The 14976-nt window shown below is 44.8% G+C and overlaps 1 protein-coding gene across 8 annotated transcripts in view; it reads right to left on the bottom strand.

Annotated features, from left to right (window-relative positions):
• The window catches only part of ILDR1 (immunoglobulin like domain containing receptor 1), a 41354-nt gene that overhangs the window by 1219 nt on the left and 25159 nt on the right, over positions 1-14976 (bottom strand). For 2 of the 8 annotated variants that reach the window (XM_045502233.1, XM_045502234.1), the window contains exons 3-8: positions 14726-14812; positions 11125-11244; positions 10668-10814; positions 4189-4320; positions 3154-3974; positions 1320-1391 (exon numbers count right to left, since the gene is read on the bottom strand). In XM_045502233.1, the coding sequence (XP_045358189.1) occupies positions 1338-1391; positions 3154-3974; positions 4189-4320; positions 10668-10814; positions 11125-11244; positions 14726-14812 (1361 nt within the window). In that variant the 3' untranslated portion in view covers positions 1320-1337. The remainder of the gene's footprint in view (positions 1-1319; positions 1392-3153; positions 3975-4188; positions 4321-10667; positions 10815-11124; positions 11245-14725; positions 14813-14976) is intronic. The other 6 variants (XM_045502228.1, XM_045502226.1, XM_045502230.1 and 3 more) reach the window with 5 other exon arrangements.

Genomic DNA, 14976 nt, shown 5'->3' on the forward strand with positions numbered 1-14976 from the left:
CTCTACAGAAAGTTTGAGTTTAACTAGGAGAGGAAGGAATGCAGTTTTCTTTCATATTATAAGAGGTGTGTATAGGCCAAGCTTGCAACAAACCAGAAATGCCTTGGGAAGCCCTTTATGATAAGGCAAGATTGGAAAGAAAGATAATCAATTTGAAGGAGGTCAGGAACACATGGGGCAATGCAGTGTGAAACCACAGGAGTTTAAAGCTTGACATTATAGTTTCTTAGATTTCTGAGGTTTGATGGAGTGGAAAAAACACCAGACCTGAGGTCAGATATCAACTGGTTTGGCAGTCAAACGGGAGACTCCTCAACATAACTTCCACTTTCTGATGGGCACTGTGTAAAGAACAGGGTAATATTTTGGATGGAAGCCCTTGTTCCTTGGTATATATTTGTTAAACATTAATGATTCTTTAGAGAGAAGGTTCCATGTGAGCAAAAGATTTTTCGATTAATGCATATTGCTCTGATTATTTAATGAACTATTTTTAAAAAGTATTTTGTAAAAAGTTATGGTAAAACTAACTGCCAAAAGCTTGATTTAAGAAAATGGTGAAACATCAAGTCAAGGAGCAAACAGAAACTTCCAGTTATACATAATCAAAGATTGCCATCTAGTGGTCTAATTGTATTATAAGTTCTGAAGTTAGCGGCAAACTCTGAAGACTTCAGAGGCTACGAAAGTGTGTGGGAAGCAACCAGCCCCACTGAGGAAAGATGCAAAGAGATTTTGGCCCTGGATACTTTTGCTTCACTAAAGGCATTAAAAATTCCAACTATGAACAAAACACTGTGCCCTTTCAAACCAATCAATTTTCTAAAGCCAGCTTTGGCCCTGGGCCTCTAGTCACTCAGAATATGAGTAGACAGTTGAATGTGATAAAGTAAACTGATAACTCTTTGTGAGATAAGCTCAGAGATCCAAAACAATGAAGGCTTTCAAAATGATCGTTAGTGAGATCTTTGGGTCTCATGAGCAACTCTGCAATAGAAAATTTGGTTTGCCTGTGTTAGAATTATTGGTGTGTACATCTTAATGATAAAGGAAGCTGTGATACTTTCAGAAAATAGGGAAGAAATAAAGTCACAAGGAAGAAATATAGAAGGAGAGCATCATTGCCCCAGACGATTCTTCTTTCTTTCAAATGAGGCATTATGAGTTACTGAAAGGGTACAGGCTTGAGAGTCAGAGAGCTGTCTGTTCAAATTCTGGTTTCACTCCCTACTGGCTTTGTGACTTAGGGCATGATACTTAATCTCACTGAGCCTCACCTAATGTTATAAAGATTAAGTGAAATAAGGTTTAGAAAGGGCTTCCCCAGTGTCTGGAACTTAATTAATGTTCCTTTTTCCCTTCTCCCACTTACAAGAAACCACATAATTGAACTTAAAGGAATGAAAAAAAGAAAAAATTAGAAGAAAACAGGGCTTGGATTTGGGGCCAAACACTGGCTTTTACATTACACTTTTTTTTTTTTTTTTCTGTTAAAATAAGAGACAGTTTAGTCACTAATGACTAAAGTAACAGCTGTTGTCCCAGCTCTAACTGGTTCCGGGTTTTCTTTCAGGATATAATTTTCTTACTGGTAACATGGAAGAAAGAGCTGTATCCACTGTAAAATGAAAATAATAGTAAAAACCTCACAGGGTGTTGTAAGGATTAAATTAGATAGTGCATAAATGCCCACAGCTAGGTACCACTTAGTAAGGATACTAGTAAGTTTCATTGTTACTGGTCTTTGCCTCTCTCATGGGACATCTGTGAGAATATGATATAATTGCCATTATTTCAGAAGTGCCTGCAGACCTTCCTCATGAATTACTCTCTCACCAAGGCTCTTTTCCTGAAAGACTAGCACCATAGCTTCCACAACGTCCCTGTTTCTTTGCACACTATATACATGTGATTGTTTTTTAAACAAATCACAGCAGTATTTGCATTTCCAAATGACATATATCCTTGAAGGTATATTAGAGACTAAAATTCTTCTTCCTATGATATCTTCTACTCTGGGAACTTCCCTCAGAGATATCTCTATCTCAACAGAAGCAAACAGAAGAGGATTTTGGTCAAATACAGAAATATATTCTCATGTAAATTGGTTCCGAAGGCAGTTCGTGAATATTTTTGAGCAACGGCAGCATAACTTTGCAAAGTGACAACATTAAGGGAATATCATCATTTGGATATATTAATTATAAAATGATTTTTTAAGTCACATCTTAAAAAACAAATTAAGGCCAGGGCACCTGGGTGGCTCAGTCAGTTAAGTGTCTGACTTCAGCTCAGGTCATGATCTTGCAGTCTGTGAGTTGGAGCCCCAATTGGGCTCTGGGCTGACAGCTCAGAGCCTGGAGCCTGCTTTGGATTCTGTGTTTCCCTCTCTCTCTGCCCTTCCCTCACTTGTGCTCTGTCTCTCTCTCTCGCAAAAATAAATTAAAAAAAAATTTTTTTAATTAAAAAAAAACAAAACAAATTAAGGCCTATAATCCCTCTTTGTGCCCCTTTTAGGCTGGTAAACTGTGACTAGCACCTTGCCTGTTCACAGAACCCTAAAGTTTTACCCATATTTGGGACATGAGGTATTTATTGTTTTGGTTTGGGTTTTTTTTCATCAGTTTAAGGATTCTTTCCAGGGGGTCTCAGAGGACCTTATCCTCGAATACAACAAGGCCTTGCACCCTGACTTGCAGCACTCAGAAGTGGCACAAATGTCCTCTGTCAGGCTGCATGTTCTAATTTGGGGTATGGAAATACGGTTGCTAAGTAAAGACAGGCAGGTATGACAGGAAGTAAAGCCTTAGCCATAAAGCCTGTGTTTAAGTCTTAGCTCCACTACTCACAAGGCACTTAATTATTCTGAGCCTCATTTCTGAATCTGTGAAATGGGGAAGCCCTGCCTCACCAGACTGATGAGGGCTGGTCTGAGGATGAGAAGGCCCTGTTTTAAGCATCAAGCATTGAGCCCTTCCTGGCCCTCTGCACTCATCCGGCCCCTTTGAGCAAGGTCTCACCAAGCCCATGAGGCAAGCTGTGCAAAACAAGGAGGAGGTACTCTCACTGGTGGCATGTGGGGTGGCCTCTGCCAGCTGAGGCCAAGCCCCGCTCTGCCCATGCCCGACCCTCAGCAGGATGCCCCAGGCTCACCGAGCGCCTCTCCACACTCCCTTTTTTCCTGCCATTCTTGCCTGGCATGACATCCAGCGAGCGGTAGCTGGGTGGCTTCTCCTCAGGCCAGTGTGAGGGGTGTGAGCTGCGGCGGTGGGTTTTCCAGCTCCGGGACTGCCTCTCCTTCTCATCCTCCTCAGAGCTCCAGGAACTGAGGCCGGAAGGCAAGGGCGGGGAGTAGCTGCGGGGCCTGCGCCTCCGGGGCCTCTGGGCATTCTCCCGGGGGCCAGGCCTGTGAGGTCGGCCTGAGTAGTGGCTCCGAGCAGATACGTGGTTGGGCCACCAGCGGGCCTCACTGGACGAGGGGCCGTCACTGAGGCTGTCCCTGTCTGACCAGGGCGTGGGTAACCCACGCAGCCCAGAGCAGTGGCGCCTTCCCCTCCGAAGTTGGTTCAGCTCCCGTCCTTCCAATGCCCGGCGCTTAGGCTCCCCGTCCTGGAGCTCCTGGTGAAAAGCAGAGTAGTGGGGCTGCCTTCTCTCCTCCCTCAGATCCCAGGGTCCAGGGGGAATTGGAGTGAGCCACTGTTGGTGGGAGGGGTTGCTGGTCCTCTGGGAGGACGGCAGGTCTCTGATCAGTGGAGGCAGGTGGATGATTCTGCGTTCCACAACCTCAGAGCCCAGGGAGGACAGCATGCTGCAGGCTTGGCCAGATATGGCTTTGAGGTCAGGGGGCAGAGGCTGGGCTGGGTTGAGGTTCCGCAGCTCTTTCTCCAAATACTCTAGGACACCATTGGTGATGGGAGGGTGAGCAGTGGTCTGGCTCATTGGCATCTGTGGGAGGCTGGATCGCAGGGACAAATCTGAATGGAAACAAGGATAAGAACATACAGAATTGCTGGCCCAAAACATGGCTTCTCAGAACCATGGCACCAAAACGCCACATTTTTCAGCTTGCATCCATCCCGTCCCCTTGATCATAGATATCCACTATATTGTCATGAAGGCCCCAATGCAGCCCATATTCCTACCCTTACCCTCTGCCCTCTCCCACCCCAAATCTCTGGCAAGGTTTACCTCGCTGCAGCAGCGGGTTCATTGGATAAGATGAAACCTGGGAGCTCCTGTCCGCCCCCCAGTATAGGGGTTTTTCCATCATCTGAGGGCCTAGGGCCTGAGCCTGCTTCATGTACCGGTGGCGAGCCAGGGCTAGAGGGGAAAAAGGAGAAATGCGGACCCTCAGCCAGGACAAGTCCCACACCTCCCACCTCACTTTTCTTGCTAGGAGGCTTTGCTAAGAGGCCAGTTTCTGACCTATCTCACATAGGAGTGAAAGTTAAGGGAATAGTAACTAATTGGTCATCTTGCAAGGAGCTGGGACTCCTGGGGTACAGGATGCAACCCCTATTCCCAAGGAAAGCATACCTATAACCTTGACTTCCTAGTCTTGAAAATATTGTATCGTCCTGCCATTCCCAGTTTCACCTAGGTAGGTAGATACGTGGGTATTAGTAGGCAATGAAATCTTGGGTCCCAGGCCAACAAGGCCTTCAGCCACAGGCCAAATCTAGAAGGTGCAGACGCAAAGGACTTCAAGGCAGCTATGTATGAGTCAGGAACTGCCAGGGAAGCTCAAGGCTGCCCACTCAGAGTGGAAAAAGCTAAAAAAAAAAAAAAAAAAAAAAAAGGATGTAGATGCTGAAGTCAATGGGCAGAATTACTGGTAAAGGGAGGGACACTGAAGAATGTTCTAGCTGGTACAACAGCCCTGCAACCCTGGGGGTGGAGAGGAGAAACTAGTGGAAGGGAGGCAAGAGATGCAAAAAGCTGAAGTAGATCCTAGTGGATCCTTTCTACTCTTCTCCTTATCCTAAGTAGGGGGAATCTCTAAGTGGTGCAGTGAAGGCAGAGAAGGGAGAAGGGAAATACCATTTCCTTTCAGGGCAAAGAAAATCATATAAAAAAAGCACGAGGGATCCATAGAAATGTCATTCTGATACCCTAGTGCAGCTAGTCTGAAGCACACAATCCTCTCCTCTCTGCCCCCATGAGTGTAAATTAAAAACAAAATCATTTAGTTGGTTTGTTCATGAATTTCTATTTTAAGGTGATTGTGTCCCAAGGTCTCAGTCCATCCATGCATGTAGGAAAAGGACTTGTGTGTTCAGGCAGGAAGTGCCTGCCTCAGGCCCCCCAGCTGGCACTCTCACCTCCTCCTGGGTTCCTCAAGCCTGTGGCCACCTCTAAAGCAGCAGGGCTCTGCCTCAGGCTTCCTCCTGGCACAGTAAGAGGGGCAGACAGGCACTCTGGACCCTACTGCAAAGGGCCGGGGATTTGCTGAGGCCAACAGCTAAGTGGCCACCTGGACCCAATGACTCCAGTGTGAAACAAACTTCCAGCACAACAGGAAGTGGTTGCAGCAGAGCCTCCAGAAATGTCCGGAGCTCCAGCCCTGGTGGTGCGTCATAGCCCAGCCTGGAGGAAATCAGATGCAAACTTAGAGAAGCTCACCCAGCTGCCACACCTTCATGCCACTGGACAGCACTCTAGACCCTCCACATGCTTCAGCACTTTCCTCTCCCTCTTGCTAACAGATGCCTCCCCTAGCTTCCTATATGTGCTACCATCAGCACACATAATGCCCTGCTTAATACGTATGTGCCAGTCACTTTATATAGGCTAACTAATCCTCAGAGCAATCTGTTAATGTGGGAATTAGATGAAGAAGCTGGGTGCAGGGAGGTTGACTTCCCAGTTCAAGGTCCCATAGCTGGTGATGGCCAGAGGTGCCATTCTGATGCCCAGGCCTGTGTCCTTTCTGTCAAATCAGTGAGTCCCCAGACTCCTTTATTTCTGTGATGAAAAACAAAACAAAAAACAAAAACCTTCCACAATTGTACCTCCTCCCTTTATTACTCTCCAACTCAGCTCTATACCTTTCAAAACCCACTCCAGACCTGCCTCTGCCTCTAAGGCCTGGGGATATCTGGCTCAATTGGGAACAACTCTATCCACCCCCGACCCCTCTAACTGAATCCTGGCCACTTCCTTCTCCTACTCTCTTAATTCAACAGTAGAGAAAGGGAAAGCTGGGCTTACTCCTTGCTCCCCAAATGACTTAACTAATGGGACCCTCTGCACAGATAACTCTCTAGAGACCCTTCCAGATCCTCCATGAACTTTCCTGTTAAATTTTCCATACTTCAGAGATTAACCCACCTGCTCCCTTCTTAGCTGCCACATCCTTTTCCCCAGGGCCCCTCCCTTCCCTGATGCAATGGAACTGTTGAGATGGGAGTGGAAAACACAACCTCTGAGCTTCTCCTATGCCCTCTTGTCCCCTAGGGATGTCAGGGTTTTCTGTTCACCTAGTGGGGAATCAGATGGGCAATAAAATAAGAGACATGGAGAAAGTAGCTAAGCCTCAAAAAACTCCTAATAAGTTATCTCTGAACCTCAGTGGAGTAAAGTCTGCCTTGATCACTTTAATGAGCTACTTAAAAATACAGATTACTGGGTCCTGTTCCCAGATATCCTTCAGTCTCATGCAGAGCAAGCAGCAGCTGTGTTTTCAACAAGCTCCCTAATTCAAGTGCAGGAAGCTCAACTAGAGTTGTCTACTGAGGATTCTCAAGAATCTCCTGAGAACTATGGTCCTCAGGGTTTAGTTTCCTTAAACACAAGCTTTGAGGGTCAATGGACTTCCACCTGAATCCCAGCGTATACCAGGAGTCTGATTTTGAGTGACCTTCCAGAGTGTGCGGGCTCAGGCTCCTCATCTGTAAGCTAAGGATGGGAATACCTATTTCATAAAGTTGTTGAGGTCAAATGAAGCAATACATTTGAAATGCCTAACAGATGACAGACAGTCAAGAGACAGTGGCTCTCATTGTTATAATAAGTCACTTTTTTTGCTTTAGATCCCATAGGCAACAAAAGTATACATTTGGAGCCTAAACTACCGAAGGCATATTTATCTTCACTTCTAAGGAAAACCCAGGGCATGTTCTTTAAGACATCTCTTCCGTGACAGAAATGACACAGTACCTGCCTCTCCTTCCCTGCAGTCAAGATCATCTGTGGTGCCTTGAAGCCTTCCAACTGCACTTGCCTGTAACTGCTTACCAGCCATTCCCCACTCTTAAAGAACTCCTTCTTTACCCTCTTTTGAACCATGGTCACACAGTCCTTTCACTTTTTCCCATACACCAGTCTCCCTAACTTGGCTGGCTAATCATTTCAGTGACATCCTGAGGAGCTCCCTAGAATCCCATGCGCTTGAACTCTTACCATTTCAGCTTTAGCTTCTGGCCCCATGCTGCCAGAGCTGACTGCAGTCAGACAACCGCCTTCAAGTAGCCCTCCTCAACTGGCTTCCCTTGACTGATCTATAGACCCCACTTCCCTCCTCTAGAGCAGCAGTTTAAATGGTCCCCACTTCTCATGTCTTCCCCTCCCCATGAACTTTCAGCTGATGACATCACCTTGGTTGAGGAAGAGGAACCAGCCCTGGGCATGGAATCAAGAGAACTATGTCTAGTCCAGGATCTGCCATTAGTGGGCTGTGTGAGATTGTGCAAAAGTCTCTTTAGGCCTTACTTCCTTCAGCTGTAAGCAGAATGGGGAGGTGGGTGGGTAGATCAGAGATTCCCAGTGTGGCCTGTGGCCCTACTACACGGGATGCCTAGAGGCCCTGTGGGGAGGATGGCCAGTAACCGATGTAGGGATCAGTTTCAATCACTTTCATCTTTTAAGTTCTACTGTGGGTCATTTACCAGTACTAAGTGAAATATCAAGAGTTACTAATATCTGGTGTCATTTCATTTTTTCTCCTCGCTGGTCCTCTATTAACTCACTGTAAAGTGGGAGCAAGTTAGGGAGGTGCGCTGTGGTCAGAGAAGGTCAAGAAGCACTGATGTCATTCTCAAGCTCTGTTCTGCCTCTAGAATTCTGATTTGCTGAAATTGAGACAGGCTGGTATGAGATCCCTCAGCTTCTTCCCTTACACTTTGGATCATCCCCCACATTTTAATGACCTCCCCCCCTTTCTCCAGAGGTCAGGCTGCCCTTCCCTTCCTTTCTACAGGTAGTCCTTTTGCTGTATACCTGATGTCAATCCCAACTGTTCCGCCTGCTCAGTGATCGCCTTGCCTCATAAGGCTTCACTTTAGGGGTGGGCACCTGGGTAGCTCAGTGGGTTAAGCGTCCGATTTAGGCTCAGGTCACAATCTCATGGTTAGTGGGTTCAAGCCCTGCGTTAGGCTCTGTGCTGACAGCTCAGAGCCTGGAGCCTGCTTTGGATTCTGTGTCTCCCTCTCTCACTGCCCCTCCCCCACTTGTGTTCTTTCAAAAAAAAAAATACGTTAAAAAAATAAGGCTTCACTTTACTCATTTCCTACTGGCCTTGGTTCTTTGCCTACAAATACACTTGGGGTTTTCTTATTCTAACCAACAGTCACACACACAAACCCTTCCCCATGCAAGAGCCCTCCTTAACAACTTCAATCCTCTCTATGTAATCTCCTCTTGTCATCAAAATTCTCAGGACAGTTTGCCTTAGTGACTCACTCTGAAAGTGACCTCATTTGCTCAAGTTCAGGGACCTTTATTTGTGGCCTGCATTTCTTTATTTTACCAGTTCTTCTAAATGAACTCTAACCACTTAAGAGAAATCATTCTCCCCCAGAACGTGTTTATCAGCTTACTGACAGTGGATACATTTATCATTTGTGTGGGCTTTGTCCCCGGTTCTGCCTGTTTTTAGTGCCCCACTGACTTAGGAATTCTAAGAAGGCATCTTGGGAGCAGTTTTCTCATCTCTTCATACATATTACTACTTCAGTGATAGTGATTTTTCCTTGGGATCTGTCCCAGAGGCTCTTGAAAGGTAGGGAGTTCCACAGCCCAGGATTGAGTCCTCTGCTATTTTCCCTCTCTTTCAGGAGGCCATTGGTTTCTCTGCCAATCCCACTGTGATCTACACACAGAGGAGAGGCTGTGGCAGCCTCAACTGTGTGACATTCGGGCATTCATACGTCAGGTGAACATGGATTCAACACCACACTGCCACTGTTACTTACTAGCTGTGTGACTTCTCTGACCTTCCGTCTCCTCATCTGTTAAGCAGTGATAACACAGTCTTCTAGGGTTGTGAGGATTCACAGAGGGAAATATATGGAAGGGGCTTACGCATAGCAGACATCCAAAAAAAAGTTAGTTCTCTTTTCCTATAAGACAAAAACCTCGGAACACAGACCTGAAACCAGACTCAGGCCACTAGCCTTCTTGACATTGTAGATTAAGTTTTTTTTCTATCTTAGGAGGTAATTCCTTATATTTCCTTTTAAAAAATTTCCTTTCAAATGAACCAAACTGATAAAAGTGATTATCTCTGAGTGCTTAGTGTTTACACTTCCCCAAATTTCTCAAATTTTCTACAATGTCATACCTTACTTGTATCATCAGGGGAAAAAATGTTATTTTAAGAACACAAAATTCCTACCATTTAAAGCAGGTGATTCCACTCCATCTATTTATTAAGAAGTCATTATAGAATAATTTTCTATTAAAAAATTTGGCATTCCACAGCCAAATTTTTTAGGGTATATCATAATTTTGGTTTAAAATGTCAAATTTTAGGGGCACCTGGGTGGCTCAGTCAGTTAAGTGCCTGACTTCAGCTTAGGACATGATCTCACAGTTCATGAGTTCGAGCCCTGCATCGGACTCTGTGCTGACAGCTCAGAGTCTGAAGCCTGCTTCAGAGTCTGTCTCCCTCTTTCTCTGCCCTTCCCCTGCTCATGCTCTGTCACTCTCTCTCTCTCAAAAATAAATAAACATTTGAAAAAAATAAAAAAATAAAAAGTCAAATTTTAGCCCAAAGAAAGATCACATTAAGAGCAAGATCTTCCGTTCCCTCTCTCCTTCATCTAAACCTCTTTCCTTTATCTAAAAAGAGATATTCAAAGTGTGGCCCACAGCTCAGCAGCATCACATCACTTGGGAACTTTTGAGGAATACAAATTGTCGGGCCACCCCAAACCAATTAAACCAGAAACTCTGGACGTAGAGCCAGCAACTAAGTTTTAACAAGCCCTCTAGGTGATTCTTAAGTTTAAGAATCACTGCTTTAACTCCTTTCTCTTCTATCTGTTCTTTTCAAGTCGTCTCTAAGGGGTGGCCTTCTCTCTCACTGCTACATTCAAACCACTTGCTCTAGCCACTCCCTGTCCAAGCAAGGTGAGAGCTAGGAGCAAATACTGAAGCACAGGCATTTCAGGGCCACTGAGGAAATGCCATCAATAGGCAGAACCATTGGAAGGAGGCCTCAGGCAGGCTCGGATGTGGAGAGACAGAAATCTTCCCACTTGGGTCTAAAGCTTTCTCTAGCATTATATTCTGTGCTGGGGTCAAAGACCTCTGAGCCTGTGAGGGGAGAAGGCATGGAGGAGAACCTGGAAGGACCCAAGGTTTTGATCTGTGTGTGTGAAGCTCATGTATTTGGGATACCAGGCTCCAGCATCACCCCATCCCACTGCCCATCTGTCCTCTCTCACCTTCCTCGGGGCAGCAGCAACGGGCAGGACAGCAGGGGCAGCGGATGTAGCAGCAGCAATACTGAGGACAGCACTGGCACCAGCACACTCCAATCAGCAGGAGCAGGAGGAGGGCTCCCAGAATGATGAAGATCACTGTCAGCCAGTCTGCAGGGGAGACACCAAGAGGAAGCTAACCAAATATGCAGGTGAATGCTTCCAGGTCTAACATTCTAGAGGTCTAATAAATATAGCTCTTGACCTATAGGTTAAGCTTGACCAATATACCAGCAAAAAAAAAAAAAAAAAGACAATGAAAGGAAAGGAAAAGGAAAAGAAAAAAAATAAAGGTTAGTTTTGGTAAGGGACCTTCAGAGGTTGGCAATCCAACAATAACCTGGGCTTGCTTGTTTCTGTGCTGTATGTAAAAGTGTCACAGCAATGAGGTGGCTAAATAGAAAGCTCCAACAGCACTTACGCAGAACAATGAGCTTCACCTCCTTATCTGGGTCTCCTGATGTGTCCCCTGGAGCCTCAATGGTGCAATAATACACTCCATGGTCCCACCACATCACTTCATTAATCACAAGGTCTGCTCCTGCAGGGAGGAGGGAGAAAGTACCAGGTGTTAAAGGAGAGGGCCCTGGTATCTGACCTACGGCTTAGGACTCAGCACTGTCCTTCCACATCCTTAGGGTCTCCCTCATAGTTCTGTCTTTTTTCTGAGACCATCCTATTTCTCCAAACAGTCTAATAATGGTAGAACTCACCATTCATTGAACCCTACCAGGTGCCTTGAAAGGATTTTGGACATCACCTCATTTAATTCCCACCACAGCTCACAGTGGGTGAGGTGACATTACAATGTCACCCAGGGTCTCTTCTCCCTTTTCCTCTCAGTCTTATAATTTTTGGTCATGTACATGGCCATCTAGAATAAAGTAACTACTTCCTGTCATCTCTTACAGGTGGACATGAACATGTGACTCAGTTCTGGTGGATAGAATGTAAGCAGAAGTGTCACAAGATGGCTCCCAGGAACTTTCTTAAAACAGTTGGGGAACATCTTTGTCCTTTTCTTCATCTTTTCTTTTATACTGTTATCAGTCAAGCACATGTGATGACTGCCATCTTGGACCATGGGGGAGAAAAAGACTTTCTTGGTGAGCTGGAGCTGGGGACCATCCCTGAGGACTTAATGGAACAGAGGCACCACACTAGTTTTGGACTATCTACCTCCAAATTTATACATGAGAAGAAAAAAACTTCTTTATTAAGTCACTAATATTTGGAGCTTTTGCTTATTCATAATCAAACTCTACACAATCCTGATACACTAACTATGATTATTGGCTGCATTTCAGATGAAGAAACCAAGACTCCAGGAGGCTAAGAAACTAGCCTAAGAACAGAGAAATAATGCTTAGCATAAGTAGGTTCAAATCCATGTCTCTCTGTTGCAAAGCTGGTGCTGTTAACCACTAAGTTCTAATGTCCTCTCCAAAGTGGGTAGAAAACTCCACAGCCTGGATCCCTCACTGGCTATGAATGGATCCCTCTGGATCTTGAAGGGATGGGTTATGAGATGAATTGAATAAGTAAGGATGAAATGCCACTATTTTAAGGGTAAATGTTATTCAATGCTCAAGAAAGGATTTTCAGTTCTCATGAGCACCAAGCGCTGTGCTACTTAAGATAGATGAATGGTATGTTCAAGTTTAGTAAATGCAACAAATCTTCACTAAAGACCTTTTGTGGGTCCAGCACTGAGTCAGACACTGGGAAGATCTGCAGAGGAACCAGACTCCTCTGTCCTAACAGGGCTTAAAGTCCAGTCAGAGGATCCTGGCAGCTTCCACATTCCTGCTATTTCACCCACAGTAAGTGCCAGGGGACATCTTCAAATTCTTTAAAAAAAAAAAAACCCAAAAACCAAAAACAAAACAAAAAAACCCTTCGCATTACGGACTTGCTCCTGCTTAGCTGGCAGTCATATTTACGATTCTCCATTATCTGTTTGTCAAAAAATATTTATTGAGGAAATGAAACAGAAATGCAAGGTCACGCACCACTGGAGCTAACTTCAACTTTTGTTTCCTTCTCTTTCTACGTCAATCTCTACAATATTTTCCTGCCCATGATTTTCCAAACACACTACCTTTCCCAGAAAGAGCTTCCCCTAGACTTGGAAGAATGGGGAAAGTGTTTTGGAGGAGGTTCTCCCTCTAAGTTAATGTGTATCATAGGTCTGCCCCAGTTTTTATTAGAAACATAAACATGTTTTTCAGGGATGTCACAGTAATGAGGACATTCAGATATGTTAATATTTAAATTTCTTTATGTTTATTTATTTTTGAGAGAGAGAAACAGAGCATGAGTGGGGGAGGGGCAGAGAGAGACAGAGACCTAGATTTCAAAGCAGGCTCCAGGCTCTGAGTAATGCAGGCTCAAACTCATGAGCTGTGAGATTGTGACCTGAGCTGAAGTTGGACACTCAACCAACTGAGTCACCCAGGCACCCCTGGATATGTTTATATTTTTTTTTTTTAATTTTTTTTTTCAACGTTTATTTATTTTTGGGACAGAGAGAGACAGAGCATGAACGGGGGAGGGGCAGAGAGAGAGAGGGAGACACAGAATCGGAAACAGGCTCCAGGCTCTGAGCCATCAGCCCAGAGCCCGACGCGGGGCTCGAACTCCCGGACCGCGAGATCGTGACCTGGCTGAAGTCGGACGCCCAACCGACTGCGCCACCCAGGCGCCCCTGGATATGTTTATATTTTAAATGATCCAAGAACTGATTTGACAGGGTCATTTCAAATGACGCAAGCACAGGGCAAAGAAGTGTCAGAAAACAAGGGTTCTAGGAAGTCACAACAAGCATGGAGGTAGAATTAAAAACCAAGGGGGAAATAATGGTTTTCCATGGGAGTAAGGAAGAAGCAAAGTTTGATCCAAAAGTGACTGGGAGTGGAAATAGTGGATACTATTGTTCAAAATTAGATGAAAGAAAGAAAGAAAGAAAGAAAGAAAGAAAGAAAGAAAGAAAGAAAGAAAGAAAGAAAGAAAGAAAGAAAAAGAAAAGAAAAGAAAAGAAAAGAAAAGAAAAGAAAAGAAAGAAAGAAAGAAAGAAAAAAGCAAGGACTGTCTGTCACCTTGTCACCTCTGGGGAATATTATCCTTCAAAAACTAAATGAGACTTGCCAAAAGAGACTTTACATTTTGGAGTCAGATCAGGGCTCATTTTGCAGGTTCTGGGAAAAACAGAACCACCCTGAATCTTTGAGAATGTACCTAGAGACCAGAATAGGACAGATGTTCACTAAAGCTAAGAGTTTAGGGGCGCCTGGGTGGCGCAGTCGGTTAAGCGTCCGACTTCAGCCAGGTCACGATCTCTCGGTCCGGGAGTTCGAGCCCCGCGTCAGGCTCTGGGCTGATGGCTCAGAGCCTGGAGCCTGTTTCCGATTCTGTGTCTCCCTCTCTCTCTGCCCCTCCCCTGTTCATGCTCTGTCTCTCTCTGTCCCAAAAATAAATAAACGTTGAAAAAAAAAAAAAAAAAAAACTAAAGCTAAGAGTTTAAGGGCTGGCTTGGGGAAAGCAGAGATTGCATGTAAAAGGATCAGGTTTAAATATTACAGCTAAAGTATTAGACACCAATCTGGAAGCAAATATTAAATTGGCTCCCTTTAAATGATCTACCTTTAAATGGTCATCAAATATTCACTGATTTCCTCACATTGTTGCCACAGGTACCCTGAGTGGCCTGCTTAGTGTATTCTCTACCATTTTTCCCCTTTTAAGCAGCAAATATTTATTTAACACTGCACATGAAGCTCACTGAAATAGGCTCTGAATTATGTGCCAATAACCCATCATGGCAATCCTGGATTACAAGGTAGGAATGTAGGGCTAACCCTCCGTCCAAAAGCGTGCTCAGTGATGGTAACTAAAGTTCACTGCACACTTAATATTTGCTAAGTGCTTTATGTATATCATCTCACTTGATCCTGACAAATCTCCACGAGATGGGGAGTACTATGGCAAGTCCCATTTTGTAGAAAAAAATCGAAGGGACTTACCCAAGTTCACATACCCTATAAGTGCAGAATGGGGACCCACACCAGAATCTGACTGCAGACTGAGGGTTCTAACCACCACTCCGTGTACTAGGCATAAAGAATAAACATGCTTTAGACATAGCTTTCAGATATCACGTTTGATACTTACTTCAGTGTAGGGAGACAGAGCCTATTATGTCCATCTTTCAGATGAGGTAACAGACGCCAGAGAAAAAAAATCTGCTGCTGGTCAATGAACTAATGCTCTTGGT

The sequence above is a fragment of the Leopardus geoffroyi genome, chromosome C2 (assembly GCF_018350155.1).
Source record: "Leopardus geoffroyi isolate Oge1 chromosome C2, O.geoffroyi_Oge1_pat1.0, whole genome shotgun sequence".
Taxonomy (NCBI): domain Eukaryota; kingdom Metazoa; phylum Chordata; class Mammalia; order Carnivora; family Felidae; genus Leopardus; species Leopardus geoffroyi.